Source organism: Notolepis coatsorum (genome assembly GCF_963971535.1).
Source record: "Notolepis coatsorum genome assembly, chromosome: 11".
Taxonomy (NCBI): domain Eukaryota; kingdom Metazoa; phylum Chordata; class Actinopteri; order Aulopiformes; family Paralepididae; genus Notolepis; species Notolepis coatsorum.
This window is the reverse complement of record NC_140175.1, coordinates 88,134,641-88,155,007: the sequence shown is the minus strand read 5'-3', so window position 1 is coordinate 88,155,007 and position 20,367 is coordinate 88,134,641. Positions and strand designations below refer to the sequence as shown.

General features: G+C 46.0%; 1 protein-coding gene across 11 annotated transcripts in view; it reads right to left on the bottom strand.

The window, feature by feature from the left end:
* mapk10 (mitogen-activated protein kinase 10) overlaps positions 1-20,367 on the bottom strand; it is a gene marked incomplete at both ends in the record, with an annotated part of 88,948 nt that overhangs the window by 35,291 nt on the left and 33,290 nt on the right. For 5 of the 11 annotated variants that reach the window (XM_084324444.1, XM_084324439.1, XM_084324447.1 and 2 more), the window contains 3 exons: positions 13,549-13,620; positions 17,048-17,213; positions 19,445-19,583. In XM_084324444.1, coding sequence (XP_084180570.1) covers positions 13,549-13,620; positions 17,048-17,213; positions 19,445-19,583 — 377 coding nt within the window. Of the gene's footprint in view, positions 1-3,345; positions 3,418-13,548; positions 13,621-17,047; positions 17,214-19,444; positions 19,584-20,367 lie in introns of all 11 variants that reach the window. The other 6 variants (XM_084324446.1, XM_084324445.1, XM_084324440.1 and 3 more) reach the window with 2 other exon arrangements.

Here is a 20,367-nt window from a genome sequence, read left to right as displayed (position 1 = left end):
TCCAGTCGCGAGTCACGGTGCACATGTGCGGTGGTTTGTCCACCAAAAAAGCGCCAAAAGATCGAAAATAAACTAGCAGAGCCAGAACTGTTCAACTCCCCTGGAGCCACAGCCAGCAGAGAAGCCTGCTTTTAAACCAGCTGCAGCCTGAGAACTGGAGTGTGAGGGGATGTAACACTAAAGATGGCGGCAATGACAAAGAATTGCTGCAAAATAAACATACATCTGTTGTTTAAAAAAAGAATTATATAACAATTTCGATAATTATAGATATCGAGAAATAATAACCATCCTATTAGTATAAAACACACAGACGAGTACGTTGCGAGGCCAATGAACCACAGAATATAGCAGTAGCTGCCGCAAGTGCTCAAGGGTACAACAACCAAGTCACCTAAATCACATGTCATATCAAGACAACTGTCTCCTGCCTCCTTATGGACACACGTGAGCTGATTTTAACCGCAGGCGGAGATGGTTCACACAGTGAGTTGCGTGCGGACAGCGAGCGTCTGAGAGTAGCGAGTGCTGATCCGAGACCCGATTGGCTCAGAAGTCGTGTGTGTCCTGAGTGCCTAGATCAGTGATCCTACTCTCAGAGGTGGGATGAAGACGGGCCCTGCGCTGTATCTATTTCACCCCTAGCCTCACCCCTCATCTGCAATGGTAATTCTCTTGCTTAAGTCTGCTTTAAGAAAGAGTCTATTAATACAGCTTTTGTTATTATGTTTTAGCCCCCCCCTCCCTCCTCCTCCTCCTCCTCCTCCTCCTCCTCCACCTCCTCCTCCTCCTCCTCTCCTCTCCTCTCTCGTTCCCTTAAAGGCAGTAGTTAATCTCCCTACAGAGAGCGCCGCCAAATGCTCGGGTGGGAAGGATTTCCTTGGTGTCCTAGAAGCGTGATAGATGTATAAGACGTTATTATCAGATGCTAGCCGTTTGAACCACTTTACTTTCCCCCCGTTCTCTCTAAACCCAATGCGTGTTTGGGTTAAACTGGAAGGCAGGGCTTGGGCTTCGCACAATAACGGGAGACCCAGAGCTGAACCTGCCAGTGTGACACTGATGGGGTTTGGATTTGGAGTTTAATTCCATTTGAATCTCAGAACAAAGAGGTGTGTGTGTGTGTGTGTCTTTATGTGTGTATGAATGTGCTTTCGAATCCTCCCTGACCCCCCCCCCCCTCCCACTCACACACACACACAGACACACACACACACGCACACACCCCTCCCCACTCTCCTCCTCCAACACCCCAGTGTCCCCCCTCCCTCAGCCTGTGTTCTCACAGAGGGGTGCCAGTGGAGGTGGTAGGGCTGGCAGGATCATCAGAAGAGAGCCCCCATTACCTCATCCTGCTGGAACGCCACACACACACACACACACACACGACACACACACAACACACACACACACACACACACACACTACCTCCTCTTTGTCTCTGTGGTACTTTGGTCACACAATGCACAGAAAAGCACTGGGAGTTTTTTCTTCTTCTTCTTCTTCTTCTTCTTCTTCTTCTTCTTCTTCTTCCTCACATCCACTAGTGTTCGTCTCTACGGCTGTTGAGCAAGTCGCTCGATCCGCCCGCATCCTGCAGCTGGACCTCCTCCTGCTCTCAGTGCCGTCAGGCCCGGGTCCTGCAGCTGGACCTCCTCCTGCTCTCAGTGCCGTCAGGCCCGGGTCCTGCAGCTCGACCTCCTCCTGCTCTCAGTGCCGTCAGGCCCGGGTCCTGCAGCTAGACCTCCTCCTGCTCTCAGTGCCGTCAGGCCCGGGTCCTGCAGCTAGACCTCCTCCTGCTCTCAGTGCCGTCAGGCCCGGGTCCTGCAGCTAGACCTCCTCCTGCTCTCAGTGCCGTCAGGCCCGGGTCCTGCAGCTCGACCTCCTCCTGCTCTCAGTGCCGTCAGGCCCGGGTCCTGCAGCTGGACCTCCTCCTGCTCTCAGTGCCGTCAGGCCCGGGTCCTGCAGCTAGACCTCCTCCTGCTCTCAGTGCCGTCAGGCCCGAGTCCTGCAGCTAGACCTCCTCCTGCTCTCAGTGCCGTCAGGCCCGAGTCCTGCAGCTAGACCTCCTCCTGCTCTCAGTGCCGTCAGGCCCGAGTCCTGCAGCTAGACCTCCTCCTGCTCTCAGTGCCGTCAGGCCCGGGTCCTGCAGCTGGACCTCCTCCTGCTCTCAGTGCCGTCAGGCGCGGGTCCTGCAGCTAGACCTCCTCCTGCTCTCAGTGCCGTCAGGCGCGGAGACGCACAGCGTTCACCTCTGCGTGTGATGTTCCCCTTTCTTATTAAACGAGGTGAGTCACCACCAGCCTCGTGACCGTGTCTCTATAGAGAGAATTATATATTTTTAAATATTTGGGTGAGTATGTTGTACTGATATACACCCGGCCTTCATACGGGATGTCGCTGAGGTCAGGTGAAAAACGGATTCGACAGTTGACACGGTTCCATACAATAGGACCATGAAAGCCGTTCAATGCCCAACATATATAACCACAAATATGCACAATATACAGAGATATACACGATATACAGAAATATACAACCTGAAAACAAGATTGTTTTTCTTCATTTCTGAAAAGTTGACTCCTATTGGGAAATACAAGGTTCTGGTCCAATGGCAGCGACACAGGCCTGATGAGAGCCTTCTGTACAGGTCTGTTAGATACAGCAGACTGTGACGTTAGACCCTTCTGTACAGGTCTGTTAGATACAGCAGACTGTGACGTTAGACCCTTCTGTACAGGTCTGTTAGATACAGCAGACTGTGTTGTTAGAGCCCTCTGTACAGGTCTGTTAGATACAGTAGGCTGTGACGTTAGAGCCCTCTCTACAGGTCTGTTAGATACAGTAGGCTGTGATATGATGTTAGATCCTTCTCTACAGGTCTGTTAGATACAGTAGGCTGTGATATGATGTTAGATCCTTCTCTACAGGTCTGTTAGATACAGTAGGCTGTGATATGATGTTAGATCCTTCTCTACAGGTCTGTTAGATACAGTAGGCTGTGATATGATGTTAGATCCTTCTCTACAGGTCTGTTAGATACAGCAGACTGTGATGTGACGTTAGATCCTTCTCTACAGGTCTGTTAGATACAGTAGGCTGTGATGTGACGTTAGATCCTTCTCTACAGGTCTGTTAGATACAGCAGACTGTGATGTTAGATCCTTCTGTACAGGTCTGTTAGATACAGCAGACTGTGATGTGATGTTAGATCCTTCTGTACAGGTCTGTTAGATACAGCAGACTGTGTTGTGATGTTAGATCCTTCTCTACAGGTCTGTTAGATACAGTAGGCTACTAGTCTGTGAAGTGACGTTAGAGGATGGTGGGAGGGTGGAAGGATACGGTCTGTTCCAGGGAACAGCACTGTCCCTCGTATCACCTCGCCAAAGATGCAGCCCACTGACCACATGTCCACTGGAGTCCACACACACATGTACGCACAAACACCCACACACACACACCCCCACACACACACACACACACACACACACACACACACACACACACACACACACACACACACACACACACACACACACACACACACACACACACACTCGTCAAAATCCATCGACATCGCTACACATCTCTACCTCCTACGATCCTTTGCAGGGTTTACTATTGATGTTGTCATGGCAATTTGCTAGCCAAAGAAAGCACAAAGAGCCTTCAGATGTGAGCCAAGACAATACTACTGTAAGTCACTACACACACACACCTACACACACACACACACACACACACACACACACACACACACACACACACACACACACACACACACACACACACACACACACACACACACACTAATAACAGGATAACAACAAATGGAAACACTCCGGATGAGAGGCATTCCACTACATTATGTCAAGAAACAAGCTTAAGAAATGCATTGATAATGAATGGGAGATTGATTTTGTGGACACGCAGACGTTATTTTTTTTTATCCAAATTTTTTTTTTTTTTTTTTGAATCTATAGTAGTGATCTCAGTTCTTAAACAGAACATGTGCCTATGAACTCAGAACATTCCCCAGGGTGCTCTCAGTGTCACCTATAATATCGTTCACAATTTATTGTCTATGGAGCAGCTTCAGTCTTATCAATACTTGTTAGTGTTGTTTTTATACTGTCTTAGACCAGAGGAATATATACGTATACCACATATACTGTATATATATATCAATATCTGTCTGAATATACCTGCATATAATCCTTCTATATACCTACTTATACACCTGCATTATAACCCATTTAACTCTGTATGGTAGCATGTACAATAACACTGTATATATACCATATATATATATATTTATTTAAAGAGAGAGAGAGAGAGAGAGAGAGAGAGAGAGAGAGAGAGAGAGAGAGAGAGAGAGAGAGAGAGAGAGAGAGAGAGAGAGAGAGAGAGAGAGAGAGAGAGAGAACAAACCACCTCACTGCAGGAGCGTTCTAGTTCTCAGGAGCATAAATCCTGCAGGGACTGAATGTTCAATGATGTAGAGCCCTGCATTCACACCACACACACCCTGCAACCAGCCTCAGCACACACACACTCACTCACTCACTCACTCACACACACACACACACACACACACACACACACACACACACACACACACACACACACACACACACACACACACACACACACACACACACACACACACACACGAACACACACACACACACACACACACACACACACACACACACACACACACACACACACACACACACACACACACACACACACATACACACACACACTCACACACACACTGACCTCGAAGTCTCATCATTCTAACTCCCTACTAGTCTGCATATCAAAAGCATTTCATGGTCGTTCTCTATCATATAAATCATGAAAATGCCATCAATAGTTGATTATATCCATAGTCCCACTGAGTGAGAGAGACTTTATTTCAGCAGTGTTCCGTCTCTCAGTTGGTGCATGATGCAAACGCTGATTAAAGTAGCCGCAAAGAGCTTCCATCCCCACTGTGATAGCTGGGGTACAGTCATCCTTCATTAACCCTTTCTACCACACTACCAAATCGTTAACTCTTTCACAGCGACAATACAGAAGGTTAACCCTTTCACTGCCACACGACAAAGGGTTAACCGCCTGTAGTGTGGTAGTGAAAGCGTTAACCTTCTGTAGTGTGGTATAGTGAAAGGGTTAATGATTCCTCTGTATTTTACCTATCTGGCCACTCAGGAGCAGCGGGAAGCTACAGACACGCGCCCGGGGACCAGTTATATCAGTACCCAGGTCAAGGGCAATTGATATTAACACGGCGGCCATTTTGCTCTCATGTCATGCTCAGGTTAGGTTCCTTTCCAAAGGTGGGAACAGGGTGGAAAGGAACCTGACCTGAGCATAACATGGGAGCAAAATGGTCAGGAGGAGTCCACCTAGCATGCATGTCTTTTTGTGTGGGACCAGAGAACCCGGAGGGAAAGACTCACACAAACAGGTTGGAGGCCACGCAGACTCCATGACACCTCATTGGGTTCAAATCAGGAGGCAACAGTGTTGACCACTACGTTACCGTGACGCCCCGCATTTTAATATTTGTTAAAATACTGAGGCATGTAAACACTTTTTGTTTACTGTTGGGTTTTGCAGTCTGTAAGTTCTGCTTCCATGGTATTATTGTAATTACTCTTTATTTGGGGATATTCGTTATCAGGTTATGAACATACATATACATAGTATAGTATAATATAGTATCGACCACAGGAAACGTTATGTACGTTATGTTACAGCCATAAGTAATATATTTACTTATTGTTTATGTAATAAAACAGTGAAAGTCCAAAACAAACAGCACGACTGGAGTCAAACTAACAATGATTGTGATGGCGGGGTGCAAGTGCTCTCACCACTAGACTAATCCACCCTCCCACCCTGATACAAACACAGCAATTCTATGATGATGATTCGTTTTAACATTTAACAGATAGAAAGTTAGGGCTAAGGTTAACGTTAGGGTTAAGGTTAGGGTTATGGTTAAGGTTAGGGTTTAGACGAGGCTATCAGAAAAGTGTGTCTCGGTAGTCTTGAGGTAAAGGCTCTTGCCGCCCATGTGAGTGTCCTGGGTTCGATCCCCAGCAGGGGAACTCAAACATTTTCTGAAAACGTTAAAAGTAAAAAAAAAATAAAAAAATAAAAAAAAGGACTTATTTGTAAATACATAAATACGTCAATATATTACTTATTTGCAATATGTACACATTGTACATTTTTGTAAATACATCAATATATTACTTATGGTTATGACATAACTTATAATATGTACCTTTTTCCTGTGTTCGATAAGTACTTTATTTACATATTTTAAGTGAGATCGGGCTGTTATTGTTAGGGTTTGAAACCGACCTCAAACGCACGGCACAGACAGGTAGTTCAGAGTTAGCCAAATACTAGGGCGTATTTATTTTCAGAGTCAAAAAGGAGCAAGCAACAATCTTGAAACAAAGGGAGACTGCCTTCAGCAGAGTTATCTGCGGCTCTGCAGATCCTCTTGGTGTTCGAGGTGGGGAAACGGTATTGACGCTGAAGCGGCTCTGCAGATACTCCCAGCTTCAACTCGAGGTGGAAAAGAGAGAGAGAGAGAGAGGTAAATAACAGTCCACATCACACAGAGGCAGTGCGGTCTCCTCCTCCCTTGCTGAGTCCAGAACAAACAAAACGATATCTTCAGTGTTCACCACAACACACAATTTAGCTGAGGGTCAGTGCAAAACAAAAACGATAAACTTCTGTGTCTCTTCTAAACACACACCCCAGCTGAGTCCAGTGCAAGCAAATGATAATCTTCAGTGTCTCCTTTAACACACAACTTAGCTGAGTCAAGTGTAAGCAAAAATAGAACTCTTCAGTGTTCTTCAAAACACACAAAACAGAATCGTCCAAAAAAGGGTTTGGTTCAAACTCACCAAAGCGCAAGAGTAAAGCGGGTAAACGAGGCGCAGCTCAAAACGGGGGACAAGGTCTTCACCAGCGGCAATCCACAGATGTCCTGGAGGGAGAGTAGACGAGGCACAGCAACGGGGAACAACAGGCAGAAACAGAAGTATTCAAAACGACCCGACATCGATTGAAGGGAAGTCCCAGTATAAAAAGCCTCTGGGGCGCTAATCAAAAACTATGACAGGTGCGCGCTGGAATTGATACTTGCTCCAAAAGCGTGTGGCGGGGAATGCACCAATCAACACAGCACCTTAAAGGAGCGGAGCGTGTGGCGTGGAATGCATCAATCAACACAGTACCTTAAAGGAGCGGAGCGTGTCGCGGGGAATGGACCAATCATCACAGTACCTTAAGAAGCCTGTGGCGGGGAATGATCCAATCCTCACAGTACCCCCCCCTCCACGGGAGCCACCTGGCGACCCACTCAGCCCGGGCCTGCCCGGATGGGACCGAAGGAAGCCGGCGATCAGGGGCACTGGAGAGGGGGACAGAGACAGAGGCCCGGAGAGGGGGACCGGAGACGGGGACAGAGGACCAGTGAGGGGGGCCGGAGACGGAGGCAGGGGCCCGGTGAGGGGGCTGGAGACGGGGACAAAAAGGGAACCCCGGGGCGAAGGACTGGACGGCACCTGAAGACACTGGGCATGACAGGAGGGGCTCCACCCCCTGATGGTGCCGGAGGACCAGGCGATGTGGGGCTCATGCAGCGCGAGCCAGGGCCGACCCAGGACTCACCAGGATCTCCCGGGGTCCCGGCGAGCCTGGTCTTCTTGGCCGGGTAGGGCAATTGGAGACACGGTGTCCATCCCGGCCGCAGTAGAGGCAAAGGCCGGACCTGAGCCTGGACTCCCGTTCGGCCGGGCTAAGGCGGGTGCGTCCCAGCTGCATGGGTTCCTCCTCGGTCACAGTTCGGGAGGGAAAAAACCCACCAGTCACGGAGGCGGCAGGGCGGTCAGCAGAACGGTCCCGAGGACGGGGGGTCTGGGGAACGTCTGAGGGTCCTAGTCGTGCTCGCTCACGCCTTCTCTCCCGGAGGCGTCCGTCGATGCGGATAGCGAGGCTGATCAGGCCCTCGAGAGAATCGGGCTCCTCTTGGGTCGCGAGCTGGTCCCTTACTGCGTCGTTGAGCCCCCTCAGGAAGGTGAGACGAAGCGCTTGATCGTTCCAACCGCTCTCCGTAGCGGCCAGTCTGAACTCCAGCGAGTAGTCTCTGACACTGCCACTGTCCTGCCGGAAGGTGCCCAACCGAGCTCCTGGGTCCTGGCCACGAGCTGGGTGGTGGAAAACCCTTCGGAGCTCTGCCACGAAGTCTGGGTAGGAGAAACAAAAATCGGCCCTCATAGCCCAGGAAGCAGTGACCCACTGTGCTGCTCGGCCCGTGAGCAGGTTAGTCATGTAGGCTACTCGGGCTCCCTCTGACGAAAAACGGCTGGGTTGATGAAGGAAGACCAACTCACACTGCATGATGAATGTGGCACAATCCTCGAAGTTACCCTCGAACAGACGTGGTTCGGAGAGACGGGGCTCCCGAGGTGCGAGGTCTGCCGCGGGTGGTGAGCTGGCTGAGACTCCTGGGACAGGTGGGGTTAAAAGCAGAGTGTTTAATGCTGTACTGAGAGCCTGTAGCTGGTGCAGAACAACAGCCTGCTGATACCCCTGGGTAGTCTGCTGGGTGGCCAGAGTGTCAATGGCATCCAGAATAAGCTGGACCTCGGCCCGGAGGTCCTGTAAAGCAGCCGCAGCCGCACCCAACTGTTGGGTGTGGTCGTTGACCAACTCGATCTGGACCGCCAACGCTGCCCTGACCCTGTCTGTGTCGGCTGAGGTCGTCATGGTCGGGTCGTAATGTTAGGGTTTGAAACCGACCTCAAACGCACGGCACAGACAGGTAGTTCAGAGTTAGCCAAATACTAGGGCGTATTTATTTTCAGAGTCAAAAAGAAGCAAGCAACAATCTTGAAACAAAGGGAGACTGCCTTCAGCAGAGTTATCTGCGGCTCTGCAGATCCTCTTGGTGTTCGAGGTGGGGAAACGGTATTGACGCTGAAGCGGCTCTGCAGATACTCCCAGCTTCAACTCGAGGTGGAAAAGAGAGAGAGAGAGAGAGGTAAATAACAGTCCACATCACACAGAGGCAGTGCGGTCTCCTCCTCCCTTGCTGAGTCCAGAACAAACAAAACGATATCTTCAGTGTTCACCACAACACACAATTTAGCTGAGGGTCAGTGCAAAACAAAAACGATAAACTTCTGTGTCTCTTCTAAACACACACCCCAGCTGAGTCCAGTGCAAGCAAATGATAATCTTCAGTGTCTCCTTTAACACACAACTTAGCTGAGTCAAGTGTAAGCAAAAATAGAACTCTTCAGTGTTCTTCAAAACACACAAAACAGAATCGTCCAAAAAAGGGTTTGGTTCAAACTCACCAAAGCGCAAGAGTAAAGCGGGTAAACGAGGCGCAGCTCAAAACGGGGGACAAGGTCTTCACCAGCGGCAATCCACAGATGTCCTGGAGGGAGAGTAGACGAGGCACAGCAACGGGGAACAACAGGCAGAAACAGAAGTATTCAAAACGACCCGACATCGATTGAAGGGAAGTCCCAGTATAAAAAGCCTCTGGGGCGCTAATCAAAAACTATGACAGGTGCGCGCTGGAATTGATACTTGCTCCAAAAGCGTGTGGCAGGGAATGCACCAATCAACACAGCACCTTAAAGGAGCGGAGCGTGTGGCGGGGAATGCATCAATCAACACGGTACCTTAAAGGAGCGGAGCGTGTGGCGGGGAATGGACCAATCATCACAGTACCTTAAGAAGCCTGTGGCGGGGAATGATCTAATCCTCACAGTTATGTGAACAGATGTGATTGTGTCAGTTTTCATACTGTCACTGTATGGAATCACGGCTCACGTTGTATTGTCTTGTCAAACACAATTAATTAACTAACTTAAAATAGGTTTTGCACATCATATTTAGCAAATAATACCAAGGGGGTGAATGAATCACCAGTGAATGAATAAATGAATAATTACTAGTGTAATGGTTGTGTAGGAGCAGTAAATACCCACCCATCCACTCTCCCTCAAGAGCATGGTTGGTAACTAATTACTGATGTCCCTGCATACATGCACACACATGCACACACACACACACACACACACACACACACACACATGCAAGACCCAGCAGGGTGTATATCCCCCCCCCCCCCCCCCCCCCCCACTGAGAGCAGTAACCCTGGGGGCACAGGATATGAACTCTCTCTATAGGAATACATTCCAGACAGCACTCCAGAAATACTCCAATTAACACACACTTTAATATTCAGTGAGAGAGAGAGAGAGAGAGAGAGAGAGAGAGAGAGAGAGAGAAAGAAAGAAAGAAAGAAAGAAAGAAAGAAAGAAAGAAAGAAAGAAAGAAAGAAAGAAAGAAAGAAAGAAAGAAAGAAAGAAAGAAAGAAAGAAAGAAAGAAAGAAAAACCCAAGGGGGTGTCGAAATATGGGGTTGAACAAGAGGACGCCTTTCTTTGTCATCATGACCATTCAAGCAGGTTCACCAGGAGAAGATTACGCATTGGCAGGTTACTGTATGATGCATGTTATGGTATGATGTATTAATAAGGATCAGGTGTAATAGACAGTGACGTGCATGTGTTACAGAGCCAGCCAGATGTGAGCTGGGTTGGGTTAGAATCACTACGGCGACACCTCGGTACCAAACAGAGAGCTGAGAAGGAAACACCTCCACATTGTCATTCCACTTGGTTTTCTTCATGCAGACGCTCGTCATAATGCAGAGAAAACCTTTATATTATCGTTTTTGTTTCTATTATCTTTTTTTCCCAGCCTGTACCTTCCCTCCCCCGTCCCACCATGCTGCTACAACACCAGAATTACCCCGAGGGGATCAATGGAGGAACACTTGACTTGACTTGAAAATACATTTGAACCCTCAGTTAAAATGGAATGTTTTCCTCGTTGAACGCAAGTGGTGCCACAAGCCGCAGGGAGGTTTACTGCGTAATAACTGATTGAAAATTTAAAAAAAATTAAGTATCCAAGTATCCCTTTAAGGCCAAGCATAGACCATATTCACACGGCGGCCATTTTTCTCTCGTGTGATGCTCAGGTTGGGATTCCTTTTCAGGGTTATCCAACCCGAGCGCAACATAAGAATGGCCGTGGTGAGAATATGGTTAATCGGGAACGGTCTTCGGACTGTATACACACTACTTTAGACATGTGTATAAACGGTGAGGCTGTTAACCCTTTCCCCGCCAATAACGTCGTACAACGGGTTTCAAGTTCATGCGAATTCTGCCAATAACGGCGTACGACGTGATTCTGATCATAATTTCATATTTTCGCCATGGTATTCATATTTCACTCACGGAGCCTTGTCGGATGCTGTGTGAGCCAGCACAACTCTGCAACACTTCAATACTGCCACCTGGTGGCTGATCGGCGAGTTGCAACCGGAAGTGGATCTCTTGTGATCCCGGTGCGTCTCCCTATTCCGTCCGGCCACTCGTTTATCGTCGCGGGACTCAATACACACACCGTGGATATGGATCTTTGCCATAACTCAATAATCTACATGATTTGGGCGTGTATTAGTAATATACAAACCGGAAATGGATCGCCTAGATCCCCACCACATAACTGGGATCTGTTTGCTCCACTCTCATCGCCCAACGGTACGAGGAGACTGACGTGAGTTTCAGCGTTTTTGTTTATCATTTTCGATACAAACTGCTCTGATCAATATATCACCCATACTACATGAAGCATCTAACGACTATCACGGAATTATAAACGACCCCCCCCCCCCCCCCCTCCGTTCACCCGCGCATGATCAGTCATACCGTTTAGGACCATGTACAGTTGACATTTTTAATATAGCGTCGATCGGTATCAAACTGCATTTGATGATCTAATATATGCATTTGTGCCTATATCTCACATTCTGGGAAATACTGCAGAAAACGATAAAAACATATTTATACTCTAGACGGTATTTTCGTATGAATGTGTGAATGAAAAAGTAAAACGTTCCTACATCCTGAACGATAGTTAATCGATGTTGAATGGGCCATAGTAATGTCAATTTAGCAATACAATTAAAAAAGTTATAGCCCTGCAAAGAATGTGAACAAAGCAAAAACCGATCCGTCTGTATATCATCGGAACTTGGCCAGCCGACGAAAGCCTTGTAAAAAAAAAAAAAAAATACAAAGTAGGAACATTGTGTTCTTTCCTACATCAGATGGTTCGACGCTAACGTGCCGGCGAAAACAATCTCAGGAGCTCTCCAGAACCTCTGGGACATCTGAGCGCGTCGTAGGAGGCAGGTTATTTTACACATCAAGCTCGAGGCACAAACTATCCATCCAACACCCTTTCCCTTCCACAACAAGGCTGATCAAACATTACATGTCAGCCAGATCTCACTTAAAATATGTAAATAAAGTACTTATCGACCACAGGAAAAGTCCATATTGTACATAATAGCTTTTAAATATTATATAATTTTATATATATTTGTATATTATTATAATATTTATATGATCTTATATTATTTTATATAATTTTATTATATTATATATTATTATAAAAGTCATATATTGACTTATTTACAAACATGTGCAATGTGTACGTATTACAAATAAGTCTATAAGTCAAATAATAACGTCTATTCTGCATCGAACATTGTACATATGTCTATACTGAACACTGTGACCTCATTTTTTTTACTTCTAATTTACATGCTATACTATGTTATTTTATTTCATACTTATCTTGTCTTGCACAGTCTCTGGAGCGTAACAGTAAGAAGCATTTTGTATAAAAGTATTCTGTACTTCTGTATGACAACTATTAAAGAAACTTGAAACTTGAAAACTTGAAACTTGAATATATATCACATACAGGTATTCAAATTCTGCTGGGGAACGAACCCGGGACACTAAACTAACCCTAACCTTAACCTTAAACTAACAATAACCCTAACCTTAACCACACTGTTACCATAAACTAACCATAACCCTAACCTTAACCACACTGTTACCATAAACTAACCATAACCCTAACCCTAACCTTAGCCGTAAACCGTAAACTAACCATAACTATAACTTTCTATCTTAACCATAATTGTTAAACATTAAAATAAATCATCATCATAGTGTTTGTATCAGGGTGGGTTGGTGGCTTAGTCTGGTGGTGATCGTGACCACAATCATTGTTAGTTTGATTCCCAATGGCTTTGTTTTGGACTTTCGTGGATACAACATTTATTTATATTACTTATACAATAAGTAAATATATGACTTATGGCTATAACATAACGTACATTATGTACCTATTTTCCTGTGGTCGATAAGTACTTTATTTATGTTTTCTGATGAGACTGTGTTATAAATTCAGATTCAGTATCACATTGGTCGTTGCGTCGAATCATCTCGTTCTGTTTGGAAGGCGCCTCGACAGAGAGCACTTGATTGGCTGGTTAATAAGTAAAGGGTGTTACCATCAGAAAATATGGCAAGTGCTCTGTGTTTATCAAGGATACAGTCCCGCCCGGGGAACAGGATTTTGTGGCGCACCATTTCTCCCATAATGCACCCCACCGACCATATATCCACTGCAGGTACAGAGGTGGGAGAGGGTGGGGGGGGTGAGGCAAGGAAGGAGTGTGAGAAAGGAGAGAGACAGTGAGAGAGAGGGAGGGAGGGAGGGAGAGAAAGACAAGCCAAAGTTAGCGTTAGACAAGCCTAGTCTGCTGAGCGGGGAAGGAAACAGTGATTAGGAGGCAGCTGTTACTCAATGTAGGAAATAATTAGTGAGAGAGACATACAGCACATCGATACCATGGAAAAGAAAGAGAGAGAGCGAGAAAGAACAAGAGAGCAACGAAGGAGCAGAGAGACTGAGAAGCGGTGCCTCGAGAGGCCTAACTAGTGTCAGGAAATCCATAGCCTACAGGTCTCCTAGCCCATCCAGGCCGCGTCTATGCTAATACCAACGCAGTTGTGCGATTTGCGAATCTGATTGGCCACTGACGTTTCTGGTCATGTGACATGTGCGCCCAATAGCGTGACGAGCTGTGTCTTTGCCCATTTCCGCGTCGAACAGCCTGCAAACTACCTGGCGTTCTATCGCCATGCTCTAAGACAAACTCTAACCTTAACCAACTTCGAAAGAGTGCCTAAGCTTAACTGTCGAAAGAACTTGCCGTCACGCTCTAAGACAAACTCTAACCTTAACCAACTTCGAAAGAGTGCCTAAGCTTAACCGTCGAAAGAACTTGCCGTCCCACGATTGGTGCACATGTCACATGACCAGAAACGTCAGTGGCCAATCAGATTAGCAAAACGCACAACTGCGTTGGTATTAGCATATAGGCATCCAGGCCTGGTGTGTTCATTCATGGTAGGAATATATAGCCAATGAGCCACAGCTCAGGCTAGCATCCATTCAAATAGTACAAATTACATGATAGTTTACACACCTTAAAGCTGCAGCAACGTCTGAGAATTAAATGAGTGAGTTTACCTGCTCAGCATAGAGCAAGCTCTGTATCACTTGTCAAGCCTGTGCACACGCTACAAAGGTTTTCCACAGACGCCCAGGGGCAGCAGCAGCTTTAAGCTGAATTCAAAAGAGTCGAAAATATTTCATCTGATCGGCAGGTGGTTTTGCACGAGGAACGCAATGGTGGTCTTAAGTGGTCCGCACACGGCGGGCGAGCGACGTCGCCTGGCGATGCGATCGGCTGTCGCTCAACGACAATCGCTTGGCCCCCCACACCAGAGCCGACCGTTCACAGGTATAATAAGCTATTATGTGTCGCTCTGTCTAGCTGGGGGTGTGGTTACTTGTTTCCCCCCGGAGGGAGATATGGGAGGACGGACCGGACGTTAGGTTGTTGTGAAGCGAGCGTATTAGCAGGTAGCTGTGTTGTGCATTACGAGGGAACTAAACCCATATTGAGCTGGAATTAAACCACCTATACAAATACAACCTCTCCTCATTCTTCCTGACATTACTGCATGACTGATCGCTACAATACGTTCACTACCACTGATTGGACAAGTATTGTTATGCAGCTGAAAGAGAATGTTTTTTCACTGAAGACGCTGTTCTGTTCTCAACCATCATTTTCTTTGGACAATAAACCTTATAAACCACATCAGCTGCAGCCTGGACATTAAACTCTGTCAACATCCACAACTTCTTTTGTTACCCGAGTATAAAAACATCTAGTAGGTGCATCGTGGCGCATTGTTCATTTATTAGTTAATGACAAGCGGCCACTATAGCTTCTCCAACTAACGTTATTTATTTAAATTGTTCCTGTTAATAATAATGAACATAAGTAGCATGGTAATAATACGTAGGTTATTGATCGATGAATGTATTGATAAATTAATGGTGTACAAATGATACACCAGTAGAACTTCTGTACTACTTCTACTGTAGAAGTCATGTTATTTCCTCATTGTCCTTGCTGTGTCGCCTGCCGTCGCCTAAAAAAATAGGATCGAGGCGATTTTTAGCCAGGCGACAGAAATAGCTGCGCGACCGTCACTTCAAAATCTCCTGCCGTGTGGCTTCTCTCATTCATAACAATGGAGGCGATAGAATTCTGTCGGTCGTCTCGCTTAAAAAATCGGTAGCCTGGCAAAAATCGCCCGCCGTGTGCGGACCACTTTAGTTTTCCGATGCATCTGATTGGCCAAAAACAACAGCTTCCTGCATCAATAAGTTAACCAATCAGATGTTTTTGGCCATTCCAAAAGTCTGTGGAAAACCTTTGTTGCACGTGCATGAGCTTGTTATGCAGAGCTTGCTCTATTTTGGCTGGGCAGGTAAACTCACTCTAATTTATCTGAAGTTGCCTACTGCAGCCAACCACTTAAGGATCGGACGGCCCGTATTCGGGCCATCACGCACTCACACGCACGTCGTGGCACTTTGCCCTCATCTGTCGGCTCCAGGCTGCGTTTTCGCCGGTCAACCAATAAATTGTTGAAAAGTTTAATTTGCTCCTTTCCCATCGTCACCTAACTCAACCTATTGCGTGATTCCATTCTCGAGTTACAATACGAAACATGAAAAATACAAAACGCCATTTGACAAGCCGTTCAGACGAGTGACCATGTGCAGTTGTGAACGGTCCCTGAACTGACCAGTCACCGCTGATGGCGATGGTGTATGTACAGTATCCTCACAATATCCTGCAACAGCTGCTGCATCGTTAATAAGCTATAGAAATATGGAATTTGTTAATATATTCTTAGTCTATTCCACTATATCCGCGCAATTGGTTTTTTATTTAGCTTGCAGTGTGTGTGTATAATGCTCACGATGCCTCATTCATTCATGACTATAAATGCAAAACGTAATTGTTAATGATACAAATATTGTCGTATTTATCTTTATTATAATTATTTTATTCCGAGGATGTCTGTAGAATCGACTTGAACGCAATCGCCAACTATTTGTCCCAAATTAAGCCTTTTACCAGTTTCATCACATGTGCATTGTATGTTACTATTGCACTTTACTGTTACATTTGCACTCTGGTTGGATGTTGTATTGTACTTGTACTGTACAATGGCAATACATTTGAATATAATCTAATCGCAATTTGATCAGTCGCAAATTGCTTTTGCACTACCGGCTGTTGAATATTTCCCCCATAAGGGTCAGCACGGAGCATACGCAATGGATAGCCTCTCCTTATAAGGATTTTGGCCACTTACGGAGACCGTTTCACGCGTTCAGGAATCCGGAGGAGGATTTTCGTACATTTGTTAGTACGAACTTTTTACAAAGATAGTTACAAAGATACTTACGAACATGTTCGAGAATGACGTTTTTACAAAGACACATTCAAACACTAATGTCTCTGAGAAGATGACAGCATAGGAGAACTGTGAACTTGGTTTTTTGTGTCAATAACGATTTCTGAGAGAGCAATAATGTTAATTAGTTAAAGAATGCACACGAGCACACATACGATTACATACACACACACACACACTAACACATCAGTTAAAGCTCACCATTTTCTTTATAGCCCATGCCCAGGATGACCTCCGGAGCTCTGTAGTATCTGGTCACCACGTATGGGGTCATCATGAAGCTGGTCCCCGCGGTCCTGGCCAAGCCGAAGTCCAAGATCTTCAGGGTGCAGTCTGACTTCACCACTATATTGCTTGGTTTCAGGTCCTGGACACAACAGAACCAGCACTGAATGGTGAGACAGAGGCTGCACAGTGCACCTTTACTTTTACAAAGAAGTAGAGAAATACCCTGATAGAATAGTAGTACGATAAGATAAGATATACGATAAGATAAGATAAGATACGATAAGATAAGAGATTCCTTTATTGATCCCCTTGGGGAAATTCGGGCATCATAGCAGGGAGGTACAGGTATGGGCAGGGTAATAGTAGAAAGACATAAATATAGGCAAAGATATGAGAAAAATAAAGTGTAAACAAAGGTGCAGATGAGGGTCTGTATGCCTTATCGGTTATATTATACATTACTCTCAAAAAATATAGGCAATACAAAAATGTTATCTGAATATATACTATGAGTAAGAGTAAAGGTAAACAGTATGAGGCGCAGTATACACAAGGTCCCCTAACTGGCATGATATACATGGTATCATATACATTGTAGTCCGTGCAGGTTTTGGTGGTTAAGAGTCAGACACTTAGTGGTCAGACATTCTTAATAATTCTCAAATGGTCTTCCTGTGTAACGAGTAGCCAGATGATCTATCCTGCACTGAACCAGATGACCTATCCTGCACTGACCAGGGGCAGATACTGTGTAAAACTAGAAGAATGCACTCAATACAGGTCTAACAATCTCCCCACTTTTCCATTTCTTTCACATGCATCATTTACTGGGTATAGGTGACATAAACAAGAGTTGCTAATATCGTCAGTCTCAACAGTCAGCACATACTGTGTATGCTCATTTGAAAATAGAAGGTTTGACCTGATGGGGGCGCTAGAGGAGAATGTGCACAGCAATTTATATGGCAATCCAACCCTTACCTTTCAAGATACCTAGTTCTCAGTTTGGCCTAGGGCTGCTTTTGTAAGGTGCACGTAAAGGGCGCAGTGATACCCCATGAATATATATAGCGGTCACGTCTCTCCTGTCCGCCATGCAGCGCGTTCAGACACACGTGAGAATTCTCTCCTAGCTGATGTAAATGTAAAGGTCATGGCGTGATCAATATCAATAGGTTTGTTCCTCTAGGCGTCATGAATGTTCACAGAAAATGTAGTCTTTCTTCAATCTTTCGCCGGCGACTAAAGACACAATATCTGAAAAAAATAAATAAACGAACCCTAACTAATCTTACTGTCATGCACTTGTCCTAATATACTAACCTACACTGTAGCACTCAACACTTTGATGAACATTGTTACTCAGCTGATAAGAGTTGTACCCTTCCTGCTTACTTGTCGTACAAAACAAGCGGCACAGTGGTGTAGTGGTTAACACTGTCGCCTCACAGCAAGAAGGTTCAGGGTTCGATTCCAGCTTGGGGACCAGGTTTCCATGATGCCAGGTACTCAGGTGGGGTATCTCCCAGGCCTTTCTGTGTGGAGTTTGCATGTTCTCCCCGTGCTCGCAAGGGTTTCCCCCCGATAAGATAAACCCAATGGTAAAACATGCACAACAACAGACCGCTAACACTGTGGCGTCCTTGACGAAGACGGACAGGAGCACTTGGATTGGTCCCCGGGGCGCGGCTCACGTTGACGCCCTATCTGCTCCCGGCTGCCCATGGGGGGAAGGACGACGGGATGGGTCAGGCGCAGAGACTCAATCGCATCGGCGACTGAGAAAAAGACAATGCATGTGTGTGTGTGTATCCCGGTGTGTGTGTGCCGCTCCAATTGCATGTCCAGTTCGTTGCATGCCGAATAAAGACCCCCCTAAAGAGGTCCTGCATTATTATAAACATGTAAGTCGCTTTGGATAAAAGCGTCAGCTAAATGACAAAATGTAAATGTGAGGTCATGACGTGATCAATGGGTTTGTTCCTCTAGGCGTCATGAATGTTCACAGCAAATGTAGTGACTGTGTGTCTAACACGCCATGCGATTCACTGATCCATTCCAGATCCATTCCAAAGACTCGTGGGAAGGAAGAGATGCAGGGACAAGAGGTGGAGGAAATTAATGTGCTTAGAAGGGATGGACCATCCTTGTTCCCTCACGTGCCATTTTGAAGGGATGTCTGTGGGAGGAGCTTCATACGCTCAGCGGCCTACATCAGAGACTTTCGGGGAAACACTTCCGCATGAGGACACATCCTCCGCTTTGCATTTCCAACAGCTTTGGAACGGCCTTACAAATATGGTGACAATTTTTCCATTTATGGGTCACGGCGGAATAGAGGATGGATGATGGGAGCCCTAGGTGTCCTACCCTGTGGATGATGCCAGCTGCGTGGAGGTGCTTGATGCCACACAGCATCTGGTATAGCAGGTAGGACATCCTCTCATGATCCAGCTCCATCTGAATCACCTGGCACAGGTTAGCATCCATCAGCTCCATCACTAGGTACCTGGGATAGATAGATAGATAGATAGAGAGAGAGAGAGAGAGAGAGAGAGAGAGAGAGAGAGAGAGAGAGAGAGAGAGATAGATAGATAGATAGATAGATAGATAGATAGATAGATAGATATAATTTTCAGGTTGAGAGGGGTCGTGTAAACCTCTGATAATCCGCTCAATAGGAAAATATTAGCGCCTAATAACCATGTAAGCGCTTGATGCAATAGTTTCCGTCGGGTTGAGATAAACATATTCTTTCTGTGCATGTTTTCCCCGACTTGGGGTAACATCTAAGCTGTTTGACGTTGTTAAGTAATGTGAATGAGTGTCCGGGGAAATGCCTAAGTAATAACATAACTTTTCCGTGACTGTCTTCATTGGAAGCTTAGCGTTAGCTAGAAGGATCGTTGAATGCCTCGATGGTCAGTCCATGTAGTGAATGTCCAACTTGTTCTTCTATCACGTTATCTAAATGAAGACGTAAAAATAGACAATTTTGACCATTTAGCGTTTTCTCTCTGACTTGGACCTTAGTACACGGACCATGGTTGAAAGTCGCTGATCCCCGGCTAGTGTCTGGAGCATCTGGAGTTTTCTCAAGTGGTCTGGCCAGCTGAGTGGCCTGTACGCTCCCCAAGAAGAAGGGCTGAGTGTCTTTCTGGGCATGTCAAAGAAGACATATACTGATACTAGGGCTGACCTTCGATTTTTTTTTGGCAATCGAAGCTTCGGGGCCGAGCTTCGATTTTAATTCGAAGCTTGGAATTAAAAAGAAAACAATTTTTTTTTTTTTT